Source organism: Carassius auratus, chromosome 16 (assembly GCF_003368295.1).
Source record: "Carassius auratus strain Wakin chromosome 16, ASM336829v1, whole genome shotgun sequence".
Lineage (NCBI taxonomy): Eukaryota > Metazoa > Chordata > Actinopteri > Cypriniformes > Cyprinidae > Carassius > Carassius auratus.
In genome coordinates, this window is record NC_039258.1 from 1,848,472 (window position 1) to 1,871,444 (window position 22,973).

General features: G+C 36.2%; 1 protein-coding gene across 1 annotated transcript in view; it reads right to left on the reverse strand.

Moving 5' to 3' along the window:
- LOC113115704 (thrombospondin type-1 domain-containing protein 7A-like) overlaps positions 1-22,973 on the reverse strand; it is a 114,094-nt gene that overhangs the window by 55,020 nt on the left and 36,101 nt on the right. The window contains exons 3-4 of the mRNA XM_026283256.1: positions 11,504-12,347; positions 3,939-4,187 (exon numbers count right to left, since the gene is read on the reverse strand). Of these exons, the coding sequence (XP_026139041.1) occupies positions 3,939-4,187; positions 11,504-12,347 (1,093 nt within the window). The remainder of the gene's footprint in view (positions 1-3,938; positions 4,188-11,503; positions 12,348-22,973) is intronic.

Genomic DNA, 22,973 nt, shown 5'->3' on the forward strand with positions numbered 1-22,973 from the left:
TGGAAAGGTATATAGATTGGTAGGTTTGTAGGTAGGTTGTTGGATAGATGAATGGATGAATAGATGAATTGGTGAATGATAGGAAGGTAGATAAGTAGGTGGATAGATAGGCTGGTGGAGGGATGGCTGGCTGGATGGATAATAGGTTTGTGGATGGATGGATGGATGGATGGATGGATAGATGGATGATGGATGGATAACAGGTAGGTGGATGAATTGAAGGATGGATAGGTATGTAGATTTATTTGTTGGTGGGTTGTTGGATGGATGGATGAATGAGTGAATTGGTGAATGGATAGGAATGTAGATACGTGGGTGGATAGGTATGCTGGTGGGTGGGTGGGTCTTTGGATGAATGGATTGGTGCATGGGTGGATAGATCTCTTAAACCTAAGACATATTTAATTACTGGGGTATTTTATAGTCTGAAAAGACTTCAGAATCTCTAGTCAACCTCCATTTAACCTTATTTCTGTGTTGGAAAAAAATAGCGATATTATAGATGTCATTTGTGATTTCTCTTTCCCACTTTTGCTATAGTGCGAAACAGAATTGCGAAAATCCATTATCTTCTCGAGCTGCCTGTTCATAGTACATGGGAGACTCAGAAAGCATTGTGTGGCCTGTGACAGCATGCCAGTGCGGGCCATCTGTGAGAGAACGAGATTAGAGCAGCGTCACCGAGCTCTTAAGATCACTTCCATTTGTCAGTGCATCTATCTTGGCTCAGGAGCACAGAGCAGCCCGATCCGTCTCACCCCGTCTCCATATGCTCATGTGCTGACTCTCACTGGCACCACCGCTCACGCAGAGCAGGGGTCAAGAGGCTCCCGGCAAGGCCTCCCGCTCCACGCCGGCAATTCTCCATGAAGAGCAGAAAGCACTACTGTTCGTCATGCTGAGACGTGACTTCTGGGTTGTTGTTTTATTGCATTTGTTTCATGTACATGCCCGCAGGATAGGAAAATCCCAAATGAGATCTCGTTAACATCTCAATTTCTTCTCCTTGACAACAGAAGATTAAATTGATCGCAAATTAGCTTAGAGTGTTTCCCAGTTACACAGCTCTCCTGCAGCATGTGATTCTTCTAGAGATTCAAAGGATTCAAAGGAGATCTCGTCAATTTGTTAAGAAAACAATAAGAAATTTCAATATGAATTCAAATGCTATCAGACCAAAAAGTGGTCTGAGCTTCTATTAAAATTCATTTTCAACCTAAGCTGGAAAAATGTTGCAATTGTGCATCAGTATTATTTTAGCATCGCTGAAATACCATAGTTTTTAATTTCAGTAATTTTGTAGTGTTATGTCATTTTGCTTACAAAATATTTTATTATAATCTTTTATTAAAGGGGGGGTGAAATGCTATTTCAAGGATACTGAGTTTTTTACACTGTTAAAGAGTTGGATTTCCCATGCTAAACATGGACAAAGTTTAAAAAATTAAGCTGTACGTTTGAAGGAGTATTTTTGTTCCAAAAATACTACTTCCGGTTTGTCAAGTTTCGGAAAGTTTTTTTCGAGTATGGCTCTGTGTGACGTTAGATGGAGCAGAATTTTCTTATATGGGTCCTAAGGGCACTTCTGCCGGAAGAGCGCGCGCTCCCGTATAGCAGAGCAGACACATTCACTGATCAGAGCGAGAGCGTCACGAAATGTCACAAAAGGAGTGTGTTTTTGGTTGCAAGGGCAAGACAACCCTGCACAGATTACCAAAATAAAAAAACATCAAGGGACCAGTGGACGGAGTTTATTTTTACAGAGCATCAACGGAGTTGTGCAAGTGTTTTTGTTTGTTCCCCTGCATTTCGAAGATGCTTGTTTTACAAACAAGGTCCAGTTTGACGCCGGATTTGCACATCGTTTATTTCTTAAGGATAATGCAGTCCCAACGAAAAAGGGACACGATCGTGTGTTGGAACCGCAGGCGGTGAGTAAAACTGCTTCAAATATCTCTGTGTTGTTAACTTAGCTAACGGCGCGTAAGCACATCAAGTAAACCTCTTGTACACCTTTAAAGAAAAAAAAAAGACGACATAAAGTGGAACTTAGTCATTTTCCAAAACCAAAAGTGTAACGGAGGCCAGCGAGTAAGTTAGTGCTGTGCAGGTAAACCTCCCTGATCTCAAGAGACGCACTAGCAACAGACGCCAGTGGCTGTAGCCATTTAGCCTCCTTGTTAGAGGAGACCCGGGATCGAGCCCCGCTCGGAGCGAGTGCGAAGAGGGTCAGAAAGGACCCGGGAGAGAGGGGTTACATAAGCAAATATTTACAGTTTCAATACATACCACATAGAGACGCTGTTGAAGTTGTGCTGCTGCTGCTCTCGTTCAGTTTGAGCCTCTGGATCATAAATAAACGGCTGAATCTGACTGTTAGCCATGGTTTGTTTTGGATGATGTTTTTTTTTTTCCTCAAGGTAATGTCACAGCTTCCAAACGCTCTCAACGCAAAAGCCTACTCGCGCTCGTGATTCTTTAGCTACGCCCACATGTCACGCCTCCAGCGGCTTGTGTTTTTCCGGAAAAAATCAGCACAGACTATTGTTCTCTTATAAATATAATAAAACTAAAGACTTTTTGGAGTTATGAAGGATGCAGTACTATTCTATAGGTACTCAAGATTAACAGGATATTTAGTGAAAATGAGGATTTCACCCCCTCTTTAATGTTTTAATTATTCTTCAAGTGAAAATAAATAAAAATGTACATTTAAAATTAAATTAAGTTAAATTTAATTTAATTAATTAAAGTTTTGAAAGATTTTCCAGTGTGCCTAGGTTGTTCGTTTTATTGCTCTGTACTTTTACTGTATGTCAACGACTGTCTTAATTTGTTTTGCAACACAGCAGTGGTCTCTTACATCTACCACCAAGAAGCTCTGTACTCACGCCATTTATACAAACTAGTGTACCAGATTCTAGTGTGGTCCCAGGGAAAACTCCTCTCACTGAGAGAAACTTCAATGACAGGCACTATTACTAGGAACCACATTTTATCATTTGAGTTAAAAAAGAGAAACTTCTGAGCAACAATGTTTCCTCTGGGGTTGACACATAATGAGATATGACAAGATGACATCAATTTGTTGGTGTAACTCTCATAATATCATCACTCCAATGATGTGATGCATTTTCACACACAAAACCTTGAAAATGGAAACCTTTGATCCCAAACAGAGATATGACTGACTGTCATGTCTAAATAAGAAAGTGTTATATCTGCAACTCAAAAGCACTCACTCAAACTGACTGTATGAAATCAAGATTTTTTTATTTATTTATAGTCTGACCCTGTCGAGCCACTGGTTCATGTTTTACTCACCCTGCCAACATTTTTACTGACCCTGCAGCAAAAATAAAAAATAGAATAACATGCATATTTTTATACCAGTCAATCTCTACATTTGCAGTCTGACTAACCAGCTCTTTCCAATGAAAATAGTAATACTGTGAAATATTATTACAAATTTAAAATACCTGTTTTGTATTACAGTATATTTTAAAATGTAATTTATTCCTGTGATTTAAAGCATCATTACTCCAGTCTTTAATGTCACATTTTTATCAATGTTGAAAATAGTTGCTATGGTTAATATTTGGTTGGAAACCATGATAGTAATTTTTTTCCAGGATTATTTGATGAATTAAAAAAAAAAACTACATTTATTTGAAATACAAATCTTTATAAAATCGTATTATTCTTACTGACACTTTATTGAACAGTAGTGTGTGCATCTCATATAGTATAGTATGCATATAATTGTAGAAAATATATCAGTGTCTAATAGATATGTATTGAATACTGGAAAATTACACTTAAATTTTTAGTCTAATATAGCATGAGATGCAACCAGGGAATTTTTGAGGCTTGAAAAAAAACACATATTTGATGAACAAATGTATAATGTAGTGAGAACACATTTCTGTGGTACTTACGCAGCGCAGGGTGGAACCCCGTCCCCTTCAGGTTCACAGGCCTGGCTCTCCTCCAGCTGGGGACACTCGGACCCTCCTCCGGTAGGAAGTCGCATCAGCTGTCTGCTGCGGGAGCGGGAGCCCTGAGGAACACTGGGGTCCAAGCAGGTCTTAGAGCAGGAGCCCCACAGGCTCCATTCACTGACCAAACAGTCTTTGGGCATCAGGCAGGACAGGTACGTCTCCGGCAGACTCCAGTGGGGACACTGACTGATACAGGACAGACAAGTAGAAGGACTGGTCAGTTAACATCACAATAGAACAATTTTACAATTATCAAGTAGTTTTGTTCAGTTTCAATTGAAGTATTAAAATAACTGAAACTTGATAACCTAAAACTAAAATGTAACAATAATTACAGACATTTAAAAAAAAAGACACACAAAATGACTGAATCTTTGACCAAAATCAAAATGAAAACAGAAAATATAAAAATGTAGTATTTCAAAATAAAAATTCTATAACAGTATATCAATGCTGAAAAATATATCAAAAATGCTGAAAAATAAAATGAATGTATCTTGAGTAGAAATATTTTTTATTGGAGTGTTATGCAAGAGTTGTACCAAAAATGACATAAAAATATATATTATAATATACAAATATGCTTTTTAATTCATAAACTATTTTAAAGTCGTTTTTTTTTTTTTTTTTTTTGAAAAACAAATAATTACAAAATTCAATAAAATTAAATATGACCAATACTTAAATTAAATTAAATTAATTAATTTACATTTAAATTTAAACACAAAACTTCCAGGGGCTCAACTGACAAATAAAAAGCTGAGAACCCCTGATACCATCACATTACAGTATCACCGCAGTATTTTGTTTTTTAATACATTGATCACATGCTTTTGTTAACAAACTCAAATCGCAGCTGAACAGCTTTTGTGATTGTTTCAGTGGCCGGTAACTTAATGCTGATCAGTGTGAATGCACCAATTTCTCTTAGACTCTCATTTTCTCTGTAGGCAATGCAGCTGACTAGCTATTACAGCTAATCACAGGCTGCTTCCTTTCCAGCGTAGCTTCATTTAGCAACCGCTCATTTAGGTGCCGCGGCTGCCAAACTCACCTCAGGGCAGCACGGACTCTTAAACACATAAACTTCAAAGCTGGCACTGTTTTCCACCCACTTTAAACCTAGATTAAGACGTCTCAAAACCATTTAAAAATCTGGCAACATCATGACACCATATTGCAGCACAATAACTCTTCCTGAGGTCTAAAAACGATAGTAGCCATAGGTAAACTGTATTTGGCAGAAATAGAGAGCATGTCGGTCTGTTGCTGGAATAGCAGTCGTGTGCTATAAAATAAATGGGGCTATTATCAAGATTGTGACTAGGGCTGAGCAAAATTAAATGAATTAACCAAGCCAAGGAAAAAAGCTAAAAAGAAGTAACAAAATGGTCACCCTAAAAGTACAATTTTTTTTTTTTTTTTAAATGAACATCAGTGCTCATTTATATTCACCAGAGTAACCAGGCATGCCTGAAATCAGTGGCAATATTTTTTTTTTAAGTTGTAAATATTTAAACATATTTTATACAGGGTGAGTATAATAAGACAGCAGGTGCAATGCATACCAGGTTTTTGCTGAGGAGCCGAGCCGGTGAGCTGGTGAGCCGGTGACCCGGTGGCCCAGCGGTGGTACAGCAACCGTGGCGACGAAATTGGGATCCCTACCAAAGCGCCATGGGTGCTGCCCCTTCCAGTGCCCTGTGCGAGCCGCCTGCACCCCTATTAGGTGTAGGTCCACTCACCATTGTCAAAGCACTACCGTACCGGGTGAGACTGGATAAAACTGGGGAAACATAAGCATTACGCTTGGAACAGGGATGCTATGGAAGCCCCATCCTTCCCGAGTTTTCGGTGGGAAATACACATATAGCATCCATTTAAGTGTATATGGAGAAATTAGAGGTGATTAAAACCCTCTTAGAAAGGCAGAAGTCTGCTGGGGAAACAAGGGCTCTAAGGCTATACCATGGACTATACACATATGAGTACCCTCAGGTCTCAATATGGAACCCAGCCTTCCATGGTTCTCAAGGATTAATCATGAAGGCCTGGCACCGGACGTTCCGCTCCGTCCATCTCCCTTGGGTGTTTAGATCAGCTGGCAGTGAGAGGTCTCTGAAGAAGCTCCGAACCTCCAAATCAGCTGGCCCATCAGGGGATGGAGTCGGCATTCTCCCGGGAGAATTGCTCGAGACAGCTCGTCGTTGTACAGTTGAGCAGGCCCGGAATGTGAACATCACGAATGATGACATGACGGGGGCCAGGACGGGGGCCAGGACGGGGGCCAGGACGGGATATATTTATATACAATATTTAAAATTATAAATTTGTATATATATATTTTACAAATAATGTAATTTTAATAAAATGTTAAAATAGCCATTTAAACAATGTTTTAAAACTTTTGTTGTTATATGGGGAAGTCTTGGCCTAGTGGTTAGAGAGTTTGACTCCTAACCCTAGGGTTGTGGGTTTGAATCTCGGGCTGGCAATACCACGACTGAGGTGCCCTTGAGCAAGGCACCAAACCTCCAACTGCTCCCTGGGCACCACAGCATAAAGCCCACTGCTCCGGGTGTGTGTTCACTGCTGTGTGTGTGCACTTTGGATGGGTTAAATGCAGAGCACAAATTCTGAGTATGGGTCACTGTCATTGAGTATGGGTCATATATATATATATATATATATATATATATATATATATATATATATATATATATATATATATATATATATATATATATATATATATATATATATATATATATATATATATATATATATATGTATAAAAACAGATTTCTGATCTGATAGTTTTTGATGGGTTTTTTAAATGGAATTTATTAAATTTGTATTTATTTATGAGAATTAATAATACATAAGTGATGTTTATTAATTAATTAATAAATTAAAAGGACTGTGGCATATTTATTGTATTTATTAAATTTTATTAAATTATAAATGTACACTTTTGACAATTGGAACTGATTAACAGAAACAAATCACACATATCAATGCCATGTTTGCTAAAGTTTAAATTTCACATAAAAAAAAAAAGCTTCCATATCTTCCAAAATGTGATGTATATAATAGGATATTAAACAAGAAAATAAATCTATGGTAGATTTGACTTTTCCCGAGTGTCAAATTGGTTTCAAGCAGTGTTGTTCTGCTGAAATATGCTTTACTGTACCTCAAACATCCAAATATTACTGACATGCATTGTTTTTATGCACTGTGTTGCATATTCTTGGTAAGCCGTTATTTACAGCTGATCGATGGAATGAGGACACCATCATTTCCATTTAAATGAGAATGATGTTTCTCCTTTAATGTAAGAATAACTCAATTGTGGAAATTCAGGAGAGCTTCACTGCGGCAACAGGAGCATTATGAAGAAGTCCATCAAATTCTAAATAAAATTAGCAGGAAATACTCAATTAAACAATGCTATTGTATGCATAACACTGAGCAAAGGCATATGATTTACGGTCTTTGGTTTTTGAGGGCTTGTGTAAAGCCACAAACACAGATAATATCTCTGGGAAAATATTACACTAAGTACTGCTGGGTTTACTATACTGACAAAAGCAAAGTAAAGAAACAGAATGAGAATGGTGTGAACTGTTTGTTTGTGATGGTCCACTTGCTGATCACAGAAAAACTTATTTTTCACTTTCTTGAAGAAACAAAACAGCTATAAATATTTCAGGAGCAAGGAGAAGATAAATATTTATTCACCTGGAGGTATGATGGTTATTTTGCAATTCCATACATTAAATATACAAGGGTATATTTGTAGCAATAGCCAAAAAAACTTTGTATGTCTCAAAATTATTGTTTTTTATATATAATATTAAGTAAAGATCATGTTCCATGAAAATATTTAGTAAATTTCCTACCACAAATATATCAAAACTTAATTTTTGATTAGTAATATGCATTGCTACCAATGAATCTGGACAAATTCAAAGGTGATTTTTTTGCACCCTCAGATTCCAGATGTTCAAATAGTTGTATCTCGGCCAAAAATTGTCCGATCCTAATAAACAATACATCAATGTAAAGCTTATTTATTGATGTATAAATCTCAGTTTGGTTTTGTGGTCCAGAGTAACATTACCGTTCAAAATTGTGCGGTCAGTAAAATTCTTTAATTTTTTAAAGAAATTAATAATTTTATTTAGCAAGGATGCATTAAATAAATAAAAAAGTGATGTTTACAATGAAAAAAAAAAAAAGAAATTCAGATAAACGGTGATCTTTTTATCGATCTATTCAAAGAATCCAAAAAATTAAATATCATGGTTTCTACAAAAATAGCAAGCAAAACAACTGTTTCGAACATTGATAATAATATGAAATGTTTCTTGAGCAGCATACAGTATTAGAATGATGTCTGAAGGATCATGTGACACTGAAGAAATCTGCTTTGAATCACAGAAATAAAGTACATCTTACAATATATTCAAATAGCAAACATCTCACTTAAATTATAACAATATTAAATGCTTTAACTTCATTTTTAATAAAATAAACACAGCCTTGATGAGCATAAATGACTTTAAAATGTTTCCAAAAAATGTTGAATCGTGTATGTGACTTTGTGTATTATATGTGACTTTGCTGGGTTGCTTTAACCTTGAGGTTGGCTATTGAACTGTTTCCATGAACTTAACTTTACCTGCAGATTCCTCAGGCGGAAACGCTCTGAATGTTTTCCTTTCAACTGTTTCCATGTTCCTGAGCTCGAACGAATATCAAAGGCTAAACACTGTACGCCTGAGATACACAGACTATAAGGCTGCACCCAAAACTTTTCAAATAACTACAAAACTCTTGAACATTTAATACTCGGTGGAAAGTGCTGGCACAGATTCTTGCCGTGTCACACAATCTGCTGCTGGGGAATATACAGTTGTCATTTCTACCATTGAAAATAGACATCAAGCGTGGGAGAGCTTTGACAGCACAGCGGAGACCCAGACGAGTCACGCAGCCGTCATCCTCTTACTGTCAGCGGCTGACGGAGAGCACAAATACGCCGGGATCCCTACACTCATTTAACCGTTATTAGCCTGAAAGCCATTAGTGGTACAACAAAAGAGATGCAGCTCAGGAGAAACTAATATTAATAGAGTCTATTTTAACACAAACAGAAAAATTACCAGGGTTTTTTTTTTTATATTAACGGACAAACTGAGAAAAACTGCTCAGCCTTTGTATGACAAACTTTTTACAAGTAACAAATAATATCCTTCTTAAACTATCAAATAATTTTGAATTATAAATTTTTTTTAAATCTATCAGTCTAACTATTTATCTGTCTATCTATCTATCTATCTATCTATCTATCTATCTATCTATCTATCTATCTATCTATCTATCTATCTATATATATATATATATATATAAGGGCAGTTGTAATAAAAATAATAATTGCTTAAGATTACTAATAATTAATATGATGAATTAATATTGACTTAGTTATATGTATTACTATAAATATCAAATTTTTGTAGAGTTGCACAACAAGACATTTTATATCCTAAATTAATGAAAAGAAAACATTAAAATAAATGTTTAGCAATCCAATATGAAAAACAAGCTCATCGTAGAAGAGGTGAATCCAAGTCATTGCACAAATAGCATTTTTAATGCATTTTTTAATAAATGAATATATGTTAATTATTATTTAGATAATTGTTTAAATATAATAATATTAATATAATGATATTTATTAATTCATAAACTCTTTAAGTTTTGGAGAGTCGCACCATATAACATTTTACATCCTAAACTAACAGAAAGGAAATTAATATAAAAATGAATATTAACAATTCTAACATGCTCATCATAGAAGAGGTGTCTCCTAGGTATTGTACAAATTGCAATGTTTAATATATTTTTAAATACATTTTTATGAATGTTGATTAATTATAATAAAAAATATTTATTTTACAATTCTTTTCTAGTTCCCAGCATGCTTTGTGTAGTGATAGACCAGGAGAATAAATGTTGAAATTAAGTGCTGTTTAATCGGTTTTTGCTAAAAGGAAAGACATTAAAGTTTGTTTGTTAGTTATTTTTGACATTTAAAAGAGTTAATGTTTATGATTATATCTGAGGTTACCATTATGGTGAAGTATAGACTTTGTAGTTAGGGTATAGGCCACATGAGCTGTAATATACTAATGTCATGAGAACATTTTTACTTGTTCATTACTTGCATGCTACAAAAATTGTACTTAGTGTTATGTTGTACTAAACAAGTGTTATGCTGGCTGTTACATTTTCATAAGAATAAATATGAGAAGAGAAAAAAAAATCAGTTTGAAAGCCAGCACATGATTTACACCGTTTATACTGTCAGCATTTCTACCCTTCACAATCAAACTATCATAGAACATTTACATGTGTGTATGACACCTATTGACAACCTAAGCTCAAGCTCTACTCTTTACAACAATGGTAACCAAATAAACAAAAAAAAACATCCTTTATATGTTGTCTGAAGTCTTTTAAATGTTCAAAATAACTAAACATTAAAACTCTAACATGCATTTCCATTTTCATAAAAATGCATAAAACTCACGCAATTCTGCACAAAGGCACCAGTCTGAAGAGCAACAACACTGCTTGGATTAAAAAGAGTGAATTATGTCCAGGGAAATTGTTGTGATCTCATTTATCATCAGAAAAATATGGAGTGCCACAAGGATCCATCCTAGGTCCCCTTCTATTTTCAATATACATGTTGCCCCTTGGTAATATTATTAGAAAATACGGAATTAGCTTCCAATTTTATGCTGATGATACTCAGCTATATATCTCAACGAGACCAGATGAAACTTCTCAATTATCGAAGATAACAGAGTGTTTTAAAAATTTTGAAGATTGGATGACAAATAATTTTAACTAGAATTACACAAGCTCCAGTCTGGATCCAGAACACCTGAGAAGAGATGATGCTGACCCCTCAGAGGACCCCAGAGGATGCTAACCCTGAATCAACAAACAGAACTAACAAATATTGCTACAAGTGTGACTGCATCATATAATAATTATTAATTAATAATATTAATACTGTTCATCATCTGGCTGACTACGTCTTGTATTAATTTTAAAAAAAAAATCCTGTCAAAAGTGCACAAACTGACAGTTATTAAGTTCAAATAAATCCATTTAAATGTGTGGAAATGTGTGTCATAATTTTATTAAGTTAGACCAACAAGCTATTTTTTGAGGGCAGTAAAGTATTTAAGAAATAGATAGGGGAAAAAAAATGATCTAGCCGTTGACCTGTCAACAGATATGAGGCTGTTATGTTAACGGTGTTTACTTTTTAACTCTTGTTTAAGATACCCAGTGGGCAAAAAAAATCCAGAAACTATGTTTGTCAAAATTAGTTAGTTGGTAATACAGTTCACTGAACAGATCAATCTTCCGCCCCTCACAAGCTCATTGTTATTTATGCCAAATAAATAAAAGTCACTAACCTGAGTGACACCGTGCTTCCGTTTCGATGCACACACACCACTTGCCGAGACTGGTAGCCTATTTCCATATTCCAGAGGTCGTCCTCTAGTCGATTCAGCCTGTTGCGGTTCCTTTTGCTCTTGATGAGCTCTCGCATCTCCGGATCACGGTTCCCTTTCCTCTCTTTGCCTTTCCGCCGGCGGGCTTGGCGGGCGGTGCGCGAGGGGGCAGCCGAGGAGGCCGGAGGTGAAATTAAAGAAGGCAGCTTGCACTCGCTCCATCCACCCACTTTCAGACTGAACACCGTCTCTCTGCCCTCGCAGGCCCTCGGCACGCACGTCTGGAACTCCGTCAGATTGGGGCAAGGAAGCCCGCCGAACAGCGGCGGTGCCACGACGGAGCGGACGCGGTTCTGCAGACCCAGCCCGCAGGTCTTGGAGCACGTGGTCCACGGGGTGAACTCGGTCACCACACAGTCTTGAGGGCAAGGAATTAAACAGGCTTGTTCCTGTCGGGGTTTGGGCTCAAAGTACTCACAGATGGCGTGGTCCGCAGCCGAGCTGTCCGCCTTGAGCACACAGTTCACCTCCCGCGTCTGGATGCCCTCTTCGCCTTGCAGGCAAACGCCCGTGCGGCCGGTGCGCAGCGATATGGGAACACACTGGTTCCACCTGCCCAACCGCCAGTCATACAGATCCCTGTGCCAGTCGCAGACACGGAAGCAGCTCTGTTGGTTGGCCGGCCGTGTGGACTGAAGGCAGTTGGTGTGAAGGGTGGTCCAGCCTTCCACATGAGCGCACCACACCGCCCGACTCTGACTGCCTCCTGGACCGCACTCGCTGCCCATACATCTGCCCCACGGACCTGGGGAAAACACACCAGTTAGTCCCAGAGGAAATGCAACATAATGATGCTGCCTAATAAGATTCTTTTAAAAGTTAATGCCATAATGCAACAATAGATAGAATGATAGAACATTTACATCTATTCATTTAGCTGACGCTTTTACCCAAAGCAACTTACAATTGCTATATATGTCAGAGGTCGCACGCCTCTGGAGCAACTAGGGGTTAAGTGTCTTGCTGTGTTGCATGTGTTTTATCCACTGCACCAACACCACCCATATAGAACAATATATACAACGATATACTTTTGAAGCTAATTAAACTGCAAAATGCAAACTCTTTTGTGAAGTGCTATTTGTAAGTTGCTGCCTATGTGTGATGTTCCAAATCATTCTCTTATGAGACACCAAACCCAGTTTAGACGCTGCCTCTGAAAGCAACTGTGTATGTAGGCAACAGACAGTGAGTACTGAAACAGAGCCAGAGTGTCAGGTTTACACACTTTGAAATTTGAATAGGTTCACTTTTGTACCTGACTGATCCTTAAGGTGATGATCTGAGTGTTGGCCTAATTAACTATTTGGCTGTGAAGCAATTAGGCAATGCAAACGAGTTAATCATCACTCAGTACCTGCTGCTTTGTGCTACTGTGGCAGCATCAAACTCTAAATAGAGAACATCATGGGCTCTAGTTTTGGGATCACATCAAATACAACAAATTGTTGCCAAACATATTCTAAACAGACTATGAATAAATGCTTAACATCAGGCAAATGAAGAAATAAAGTACCAATGACATGGAAAACTGAAAAATAAAAGCTTATGCATCACAGAATGATCTTTTTAACATCTTAACCACAGCTTGAAAATTCCCATTTGAGGTTTAACTATTAACTTTGAGAAAATAGCTAAAAACTTCAGTAAAAATAGGTATGTCTATTAGTAAGTTTCTGTATAATCAAAAGAGAAAAGAAACTTACTTACTGCAATTAAAGGGTCATTACATTCATTTCACCTCCAAAAGCTTTTTTTATTCCTTTTTATGACAGTTGTGACTAATTACCCATTTTTCTGCCGTAATAATACATGAAATGCAAGCATATATAGCATATTGTACAGGCTGAAGAATCAGTGGTTTAACAAAAGCAGCTTAAACCAAGAATCCAGCGGGCGCAGACAGAAAAGCATGACAAATAGAGATCTGTAAAGACAACAAGGACCGTGATTGTGCTTCAGGGGCTCAATCTCACAGAAAATGAGTCTTTATTACCATTAATTTTCACTGTATTACATTAGCTGTGTCACCATAACAGAGTTTCCATCTCACATTCCCCACATTCAGCACCTCCTGCATGATAAATAGTGCTCCATGTAATGAGGCTAAATAATAATCCATCTCAGAAGGTTCTTTCAGCAAATGCATCGCATCAGGGCTCATTGTGTTAAAAAAAGAGCAGAGAGACTTTGTAAGGCATAGTATAAAAAAGGATTTGACAAGATTTAGCCATTTTCTGACACCGGTGTGTTGATATGCATTCAGTAGCTACTGCGATATTGGTGTTTACTTACTGACCCAAATCTGAGATTCTCTTCCTTTGTTTTTTTGTTTTGCCAGTTTTATTACCTGTCAGGTGAAATTACTGTAGTAAGTGTGCTTATTAACAAAAGTAATAGCACATATCCTATACAACCTGGAGTATTATTAGTTTCCATTTCAAAAATAATAATGAGGAAGAAGGACGAGTATCTTCACAAACATTACTAATAACATTATATCATAAAACCAACTGACCAACCACTTATTCCACCCACTCACTCGTTCTAATTAATATCATCTGATGAAGAGAGTGGGTGGCCAGCCTGTGTTTACTCTGCAGGTCACTATGTTTCATTCCGGCTTTTGAAAGGCAAAGAGAATGTCACAACAGTGACGCTATTGTTATCTAAAGCTGAAACAAAACATGAAAAAAACGTTTCAAGTTCTAAAATTACTGAAACTGAAAAATGAATGATTTAGTTACTGTACATAAAAACATAAAAAGAACAGTAATAATAAAATATTATTATGAAACCTATACTAAAACTCAAATAAAATCCAAAATTAAAGATAATTCAAAAAGACCTCAAATGTTATCAAAAGTATATCAAAATTACCAAAGCTTTACTAAAATGAAAACTGACAATATAAAAATAAAAGCTTTGAATCAAAATGCTATTATAGTATATAAATAATAAAATAACGGTAAGGACCAATTCTCTGTATTAACTATGCTTGTTAGCATGCATATTACAAGCATACTGGCTGTTCATTAGTTTTTATAAAGCACATATTAATGCCTTATTCTGCATGAGCATATTTTTGATCCCTTACCCCATACATAATCTTAACATCTACCTTACAAACTATTTATAAGCAGCAAATTAGGAGTTTACTGAAGCAGAAGTTAGTTAATAGTGAGAACCGGTCCCCAAACTAGACTGTGACCAAAATAACACTATTCTCATCAAGGTATCAGAAGCACATGCCTGACACAATCAGTACACACTAGGCAGAAAACTGTGACGCCTTCAGAGAAACCTTGATTTGGCCACATGCTAACATTAAAGGAGAAAGAGGGTTTGGAGTTGACATGCATTTAACACTGAATACAGTTCCGTGTAATTAAATCTGAATATTTCTATCAATATAAGCGTGACTCTATGAGGTGGTAAAAGTCACTTACTTTACTAAATTACCAATAACATCTAACCTTTTCAAGAAAGACTGAATACATGCTCTGAGGTGATGTTGCAGTTCTGTGTGAAGAAATATGTAAAACTGGGCAGTTGCTGTCTTGCAATCCACTGTGAGATGAGTTTCTCAGAGTGCTATTCGTGAAACATCTGAAGCTCCTTTATTCATGTAGAGCATTTCAAATCAGTCACTTTTCAGTTCCACTCCACTTAGGATGCTGTCTTAGATGGCAGCCGTCTAAGTAGGCACCTTATATGAAGGTAGCTCACTAAAAAGAGAATTACAGTGGTGTCTGCAGAGTTAAAATAAATCGTAATTTAATGCAAATAAGCAAACACTGTTCACAGAGCTAAAGAGAGACATATCACAGCATACATTTCTCCAACTATGTCACAGACTTAATGACTGTGTGATGTGCTTCCTCCAACGGTGGGAGGGAGCAGAACTGCTGTCGCTTACCAAGGCTAATCGTCTTTGGGAAAAGCAAGAATACACACAATCCCTACACAATGGCTTCACCGAAAACAACAAAACATTTCACTTTTATGTCTCCGGACTCCCCCGCAGGTTACAAAAGAGGATTTCAAGAGTGTCTGGGTCTGCGAATGTAAAAAGCTGTGACATGAAAAACTCCATAATATGCTATTTTAAAGATGCAGCAGGCCGTTTTGTAAAATACGTGTCTTGAGAAATTACATCTTGATTTTAGACTCCACAAATCTTAGAATTAAATAAGTTTTAAAAATGTGTATTTAAAAAGTTTTTTTTTTTTTTTTTTTTTTTTTTTTATGTGTATGTGTGTCAATATAATGGAACTTAAAACGACTTTTAAAATTAAAATCAAATTATTTTTTGCTTAATCTTCCTTGAATTTCCAGAGAAGCAACTCATTTGTGATGTAATATTCTGGTGATACTACCATCTGGCCAGACTGGGGTCATCGTGAGAGGATCAGGATTGATCAGTATCTCACACATCATTATCTCCTGTGCTCGGAGGAGATGCCAGCTGTCATGATAAAAGGTAATTCTGGCTGACAAAGAGCTGGTCCATCAGCGTCTGACAGGCGTGTGGGAAACAGAGTGCAGACAATTCAGACTGTCAGTCAAACGGACCCACAGCCCAGTTCATAGAGAGAAACATTTGATTAAAATACATCACCGCTTAAACCATTAATAACATCGATGTGATCATGAATTTGAGATAAATAGGTTAGGGATGAGAAAACAACAAAATAACCTTGATTTAATGGTGCTGCAAATGTAATGGTGCACAGAAGAGTGGCTTGTAGCCAATCAGAAACAATCTCTGTCAATTGATTCTGGTGTTTGGGTTTGAAAGGGCCGGGTTTTAAAGAGAATGCATGTGAAATAGTTAAAATCACTTGCAGCGCCATTAATATAATTAATGTTTCAGCAACTTTAGCAATTACTGAAAGCAGGAGTTGCTGAGATGCAACAAGCACGTCTGGTTAATAACCCACTGCACCACTGGAGACCAACAAAATGAGTTCGCTTATCTCTGATATCTCAAGTGTTTCTTCTAAACACCAAAGAGAAGAAGCTGGAAGCAAATGCCAAATGGAGACGTAAAATATATTCTAAACAGGAAGTATTTGTCTGATAGATAGACGGATGGACGGACGGACGGACGGACGGACAGATGCATAAGACTCAGCTGATGCATAAAATGAGCCACAACTGAGAACTCCTGAGCTCTGAATCTCTGATCAATTGTGCTCTGATCAGTCTGTTGAATAAGAGCAGGCCTTCATTAACAGCTCTGTGAAGTGATGCTTTTGTCTGATGCACTCAGAAGACAACGTGTGTTTGAGTGCAGTGAACCACTACATCACAGATGCTAGAAAAAAACTACATTAATATCCATAATCAAAATGTAAAAAAAGAAGGAAAAAAATCCTTGATTTGTATAACGCACTGAACTTGCACTAGGCATCTCTGATAATGTCTTTTAAGTCACTTTACATGAATATATTCCCCAGATCAGCTGCTCTTTGCATGTCGAAATGAAAAAAATACATACGTTTATTCTCCCTGTTCCAGTCAGCTTCAGAAGTCAGTCAATCAAATGCAAAAAAAGTGACCTCCAACTGTGAACTTCTTAGGACGTTCTGAAGATAAATCCAGTCATCCATGTGCCTTCAGCCTTTCAACATCCCGCGTTTGCACATTTCAAAGTAAATTTCCACCAGAGCAGTCCGATAGTGACACTCCAAAGGCAAAACTCACACATAATGCTACAAGATATGAAAGCCATTTTTATCCATCTTCATTTAACATGAGCTTTTGCCCTAACTAGCCACAAAGAGTGACATTTTCTACTTGTCTGTCCCTTCATGCCTGCACATCTCATAACCGCATTACACATCAAATGCACTTATTTTTGTTTTAAGTGAGGTCCGAAAAATTTCTAGTCACATGAAAGCGGTTGCGTCACTCCTGGTTAGGATGCGGTCTTCACACTGTGGCCATTTTTCAGCACTAAAAAGCTAAAAACACTCATCTGCCAGAAAAAAAGATGAGGGGCAAGACTGAGAATTTACAGTAGGAAGTCTGTATTTTTCGCACTTTCACATCCAATATTTCCTGATCGGCACTCCAGCAGTAAAATATCAAAAGGTCAGCGCGTAGCATTTGGTCTGTGTGTGCTCTGCAGGGTTGTAATAAAAGGTCGAGCTCCCAGGAAGTGAGCACCACGGGAGAACATCATAATGCAGTTTTACTAGCTGTATGATAAAGAAGGGGTTTTCAAACCTTTACTACAATATAAACCAGCTATATATTTTCATATTGTATACTGCTGAAGTTATGCGAAACTCTAAAGAACAATCATATCTTTACCCAGCATAAAAGACATGTAAATCATTTTCGCAGTATTCAAAGGAAGCTTTACAGAAAATGTAAAAAAAAAAAAAAAACATGTATTTTTTATAATTTTCATAAAAGAACTAAGGCTTCATTTATTTGATCAGTAAAACCAGTAATATTTTGAAATATTATTACAATTTGAAATAGCAGTTTTTTATTTGAATATATTTCAAAATGCAATTTATTACTGTGATAAAAAGCTGAATTTTCAGCATTTGCTGCTCGAGAAACATTTCTGACTATCAATGCTGATAACAGTTGAGCTGTTTACATATATGCTTATAATATTGCTTAGAATATATTTTTGGAAACCACAATACTTTTAGGGTTACCTGATGAATAGACAGTTCAAAAGAACAGCATTTAAAATATTTTTTTCTCTCACTTTTGATTAATTTAATGTGTGACTGCAGAATAATAATATACAATAAAAGTGTATATACTGTATAAATATAAACAATTAAAAGTATAAATATATATATATATATATATATATATATATATATATATATATATATATATATATATATATATATATAATAAAATATAAAAAAATATTAATAAAATATTAATTTAAAAATCAATACTATAAATATATGGGGCATCTGGCATGGGTAATTGTAAAATTGTCTATGGACCCCCAGTTTCTGATTTAGTAGCCACTCAGACTTTAGTAAACTAGGCCACTACACTATAAGAGCTGTATTCCAGACCACTTATAATAAGTGCTGCTTTCGTCAGTAAACAAGATCAGATTGAAATACTCAGGGCAGGAAGCCCAAATAATACGGTTTTGACAGGCCAGAGTATAATATGCCTCATGGATTTATCTGGCAAACACTGCGAGCAGCACCAACCTTCAGCACATCTCTCCAGTGTCACTGAAAGATTTATACAAGCCAATGTGTTCTACAGCACATGTTGTGATGGATCTGAAGGTGGGGATGTGGATTTCTCTCCGCATCACTCTGATGCATTTACAACAAAACTGAAAAACACAGGCTAAAAATCACCTGACTAGAAAAGATATTCAAAGACGTGTTGTGACTTCATCATTCCTTCAGCTACAGCCTTAAATGGAAATTACAAAAGGAGAAAGCAGATGAAGCAAGAACATTATGTTGACGTGGGAAAGGAGATCGGTTCCTTCTGGCTCTGCCAAAGCTCTCAGAGGAAGTTCATTTATTCAGCATGGCAATGAATCCACACTCAGCAGGTGAAATCTACGCTCATTTTTACTCTTTGATGAATAGAAATGTTCAATAAAAAGAAACATTAAAACAACATCAAAGAAACCCTCTGCTCTCGAGGCTGTAGATCAATAGGGAGGAACACAAGCAGCATGACCCATGATAGGAACATGAATCAACCGCAGCTTAGCTTGTGGAAAGAGAAAGCATTAATAGCAAAAACGAATATTAGAGTTTAATTCGTTTCAGGCATAAACACTTTAATGCTGTTTTTCTTTATTTTGCCCACAGGCAGAGATGAGAAGTCACAGCAGGACCTCGCTCCCCTCCGTACAGAAGTTAATATGAATACGGAGCCTGTGTGCAGCGCTTTGTTGATGGCCATCTGACATGCCACCTTCATGAGAAGCCTCGCTTGGGGCGGATGGGAAGCAAAAAGAGGTTTTACTGCCACAGAAGAGCCAGACCTGACCGTTGTGGCTTTTAGATAAAAGACTTTAAGTCTTGGGTCTGGAACGTGAGTGGCTTTGACTCGTAAACAGTGAGAAGATGCTCTGGGGGAGAATGTTGCATCTAAATAACAGACAGACCTGCAGCTATAGGACAAGGTGCAGCTTTAGTGATCTCCACCCAACTTTAAGTGTAAACTAGAGCCTCAAATATGTTGGATTTACTTATATATATATATAAATATAAAAAATAGTTAATGATAAATAGTTATTCAGAATTTTAAAAAGCTGTTTTAAATCTTACTTTAATCATTTTTAAATAAAAGCCATTTATTTTTCAGCGTTTTTATTTTATTTTTTCATTTTCATTTTCATTCAGATCAACACGAAAAGACCAACAAGTGATATGTTAGCAATATGCTAATGTTTCATGTTGATGTTAACATTTTTTTTTTTTTTTTTGATGATGATTTTAAGATTTGCTAAAGATTAAATTTAACAATCACTTGTATTTTAAACATTAACTGATTTGAGCTCTAGAGGACAGGAGATGTAAACAAATTGTAAAAATACATAGAAATATGTATGCAACATTTAAATAACTAATATAGTAATAAAAAAAAAGTAATTAAATATGGGTTCATTTCCTTGAAAAATAAAAGTGTAATGTTTTGAAAAAGTTTTTAGTTTGTTTACTACCTGACCATCCCTTCAAAGCAACACTCACTCAACTCATGGATCGAGTTTGTCCAGTCGAGCTGTTTGAAAGAGACATTATTTTCCCAATTCCATCTGGTGACGCAAAAAGTTCACCTTAAAGCAACCTCAGCCCAGAGCTGGAGAGGGAAACCAAATCTGATTGAACACTTGACATAAAACACACAATATAACCAACAGATCAATGGCTAGCTCTTCTCCAGAACCTGTTATAAGACCATTTCACCTGCTAGCCTGATTTACGTCTTCCTGAAGTGCCTTTAGGAGGTTAAAGTAAGGATAAAGCAGTCAGGCATATGGAGGTCTCCTATCTGCTCAAGTTATTCACCTCAAAGACCACATGACAGCTGGTAAAAGCAGCTTTGGGGCTCCTAAATAAGACGACAGATTTCCCTCAGGAGACGTTTTAAGGACAACCATAACACAAACACGCAGAGCAGGTACTTTTGGGTAGTTTAGTGTACTTACAGAGCATTATCTGGCAGATGTCAGGAAACCGTTCTTCAATAAAACAACACCATAATGCTGAAATGCTGAGGTCTAATACCTATTCAAAAGTCACGCAGGACTCAAGCTAAGGTCAGAAGGTATACAGATTACAACATCCTCTGGGAAATAAAGCCCAAGACACACTCGACACAAGCACATCAGCACAAAGACTATATGAGGAAATGTTCTAGACCACCACAACTCAAATTAAAATGACTAGGTTACACTTTTTAAACATATCTAGAAACTGAAAGCCAGTTACCAATGAAAATCTATTAAAAAAAATTTTGGTCAAATCAAGTATTTGAATATTTCTAGTTGTGCATTTTCAGTAAGTTTCTAGCCTAAAAGGCTAGACAAAAGATTGTCTAATTCACTCCGACCTGCTTTAACTGAAAGGTCACGGAGAACTTTTTAATGCGAGTCGGTGTGATTCCCTTTTCAGCATAACACACTGTTGATTTGATTTCAATACATGTATACACACATAAACGCACACACCCTGGCATTTGCAAATAGTCTTGTATAACTCTGCCATTTTTATTACAGAGCAATAAAACATACCTCAGTAATTTAAGTCTAATACATTCCTTGGCATTTGCAAATATTTTTAATCCAGACATTTTTTTTTTCTGTAACAACACAGCACACCGCAATAAACCAGAAAAATACACACAAGCCCGGTGACAGAGTGTGTAAATAGGGCACTGCTGTGCTGACTAAGAATGAGACTCGCAGGGTTTGTGCTGCAGTCTTCAGGCCAGCGGGGAAATCTGCTCGGCTGCAATGCAGAACCACCGACAGGGATGTGAGAACGGATGGAAACGGAGAAACTCACCCTAGGACTGCCGGCACGGAAAGCCAGAGGCACAAGTGGGTCAAGATGGAGGGGCTGATCACATCCGATTAGAGCGAAACAATCACAGCTCTGGGCTGAACTTCTCTGATCGTCTGACACTTCACATCAGCCACCGTTTGATTTTCAGTGCGGATGTAACATGACATTTTGAGGGAAGATCATTCACAAACCAGCCCAGAAATGTGAATCCTTTTTTAAAAACAAATGTCTCTTGCTTTCATGTGTTGTTATTTAATGCAAAGACATTTTAAGCATGACTTAAGTGTCTGAATATGTTTTTGGCCAATTTAATATGCAGTGTTTCTGTAAAAATAGCACACAGAGATATTTCTAGGCTGCTTTGAATGATTTCCAAATATTATGGGGTCACAGCATATTTAAGGAATATTCTGGGTTTAATATTCTGGAGTTAAGCTTAACCAACAGCACTTTTGGCATAATGATGATTTTTATGATGGATTTCAACAGTACAGCCACAAGACATCAATAATATGGGTTTTTGTTAACATGATTTTAGTGTGGAAAAACTGTGTTACTAACCTTTTCTGTGTAAAGTCATTAAATCTTACAACTTTGTCACTCTAACATCATAACACTGTCACCAAAAAATAGTAAAATGACAGCTCAAATAATGCATGTTTTAACAGAATTAATGTAAGTGCTATAAATTATAAATTATAAGCATCACATTTCTGCCTTTAAATCTTTTAAAATGAACTTGTTTACAGATCAGATAATAATTATGTATTATTTTAATATTTATTTAATAATTAACCATTTTATGCTATTTGAATATTAATATTAAATAATTAGTTTAATGATTGAAATGTGAAAACTAATAATTGCATAAAATACAAATTAATAATTTCAGTTTTCTAATTGTTTTGTTAATTAAATTCAGTTTTGTTCTGTAAAAACCAGGGGTGAATAAAAAAAATTGTAAACAATATCATGCTACAAATATTAAATTAAATTATATTTAATAATATATTATTAATTTGGTTTAATATCAATAATTTAATTTTATAAATAATCATTTAATATCTGTAATAATTGTTTGAAAAGTCTATTAAAATATTTGCTTTATAAATACATCATGTCACACATATTAAATTAAATGGAATCATCTTTAAATAATTAACATTTTATATTTATAATTTAATAATAATAGTTATTATTATTTAATATTTTGAATAATTATATTTCAAGTTAATTACTTGAAAAATTACTTAAAAGAGACTCAATGTCATTCTATAAATGCTGTTGAATGATCTTAACTTGTACTGAATCCAACATTTTCCTTAAAATTATGATCAAAA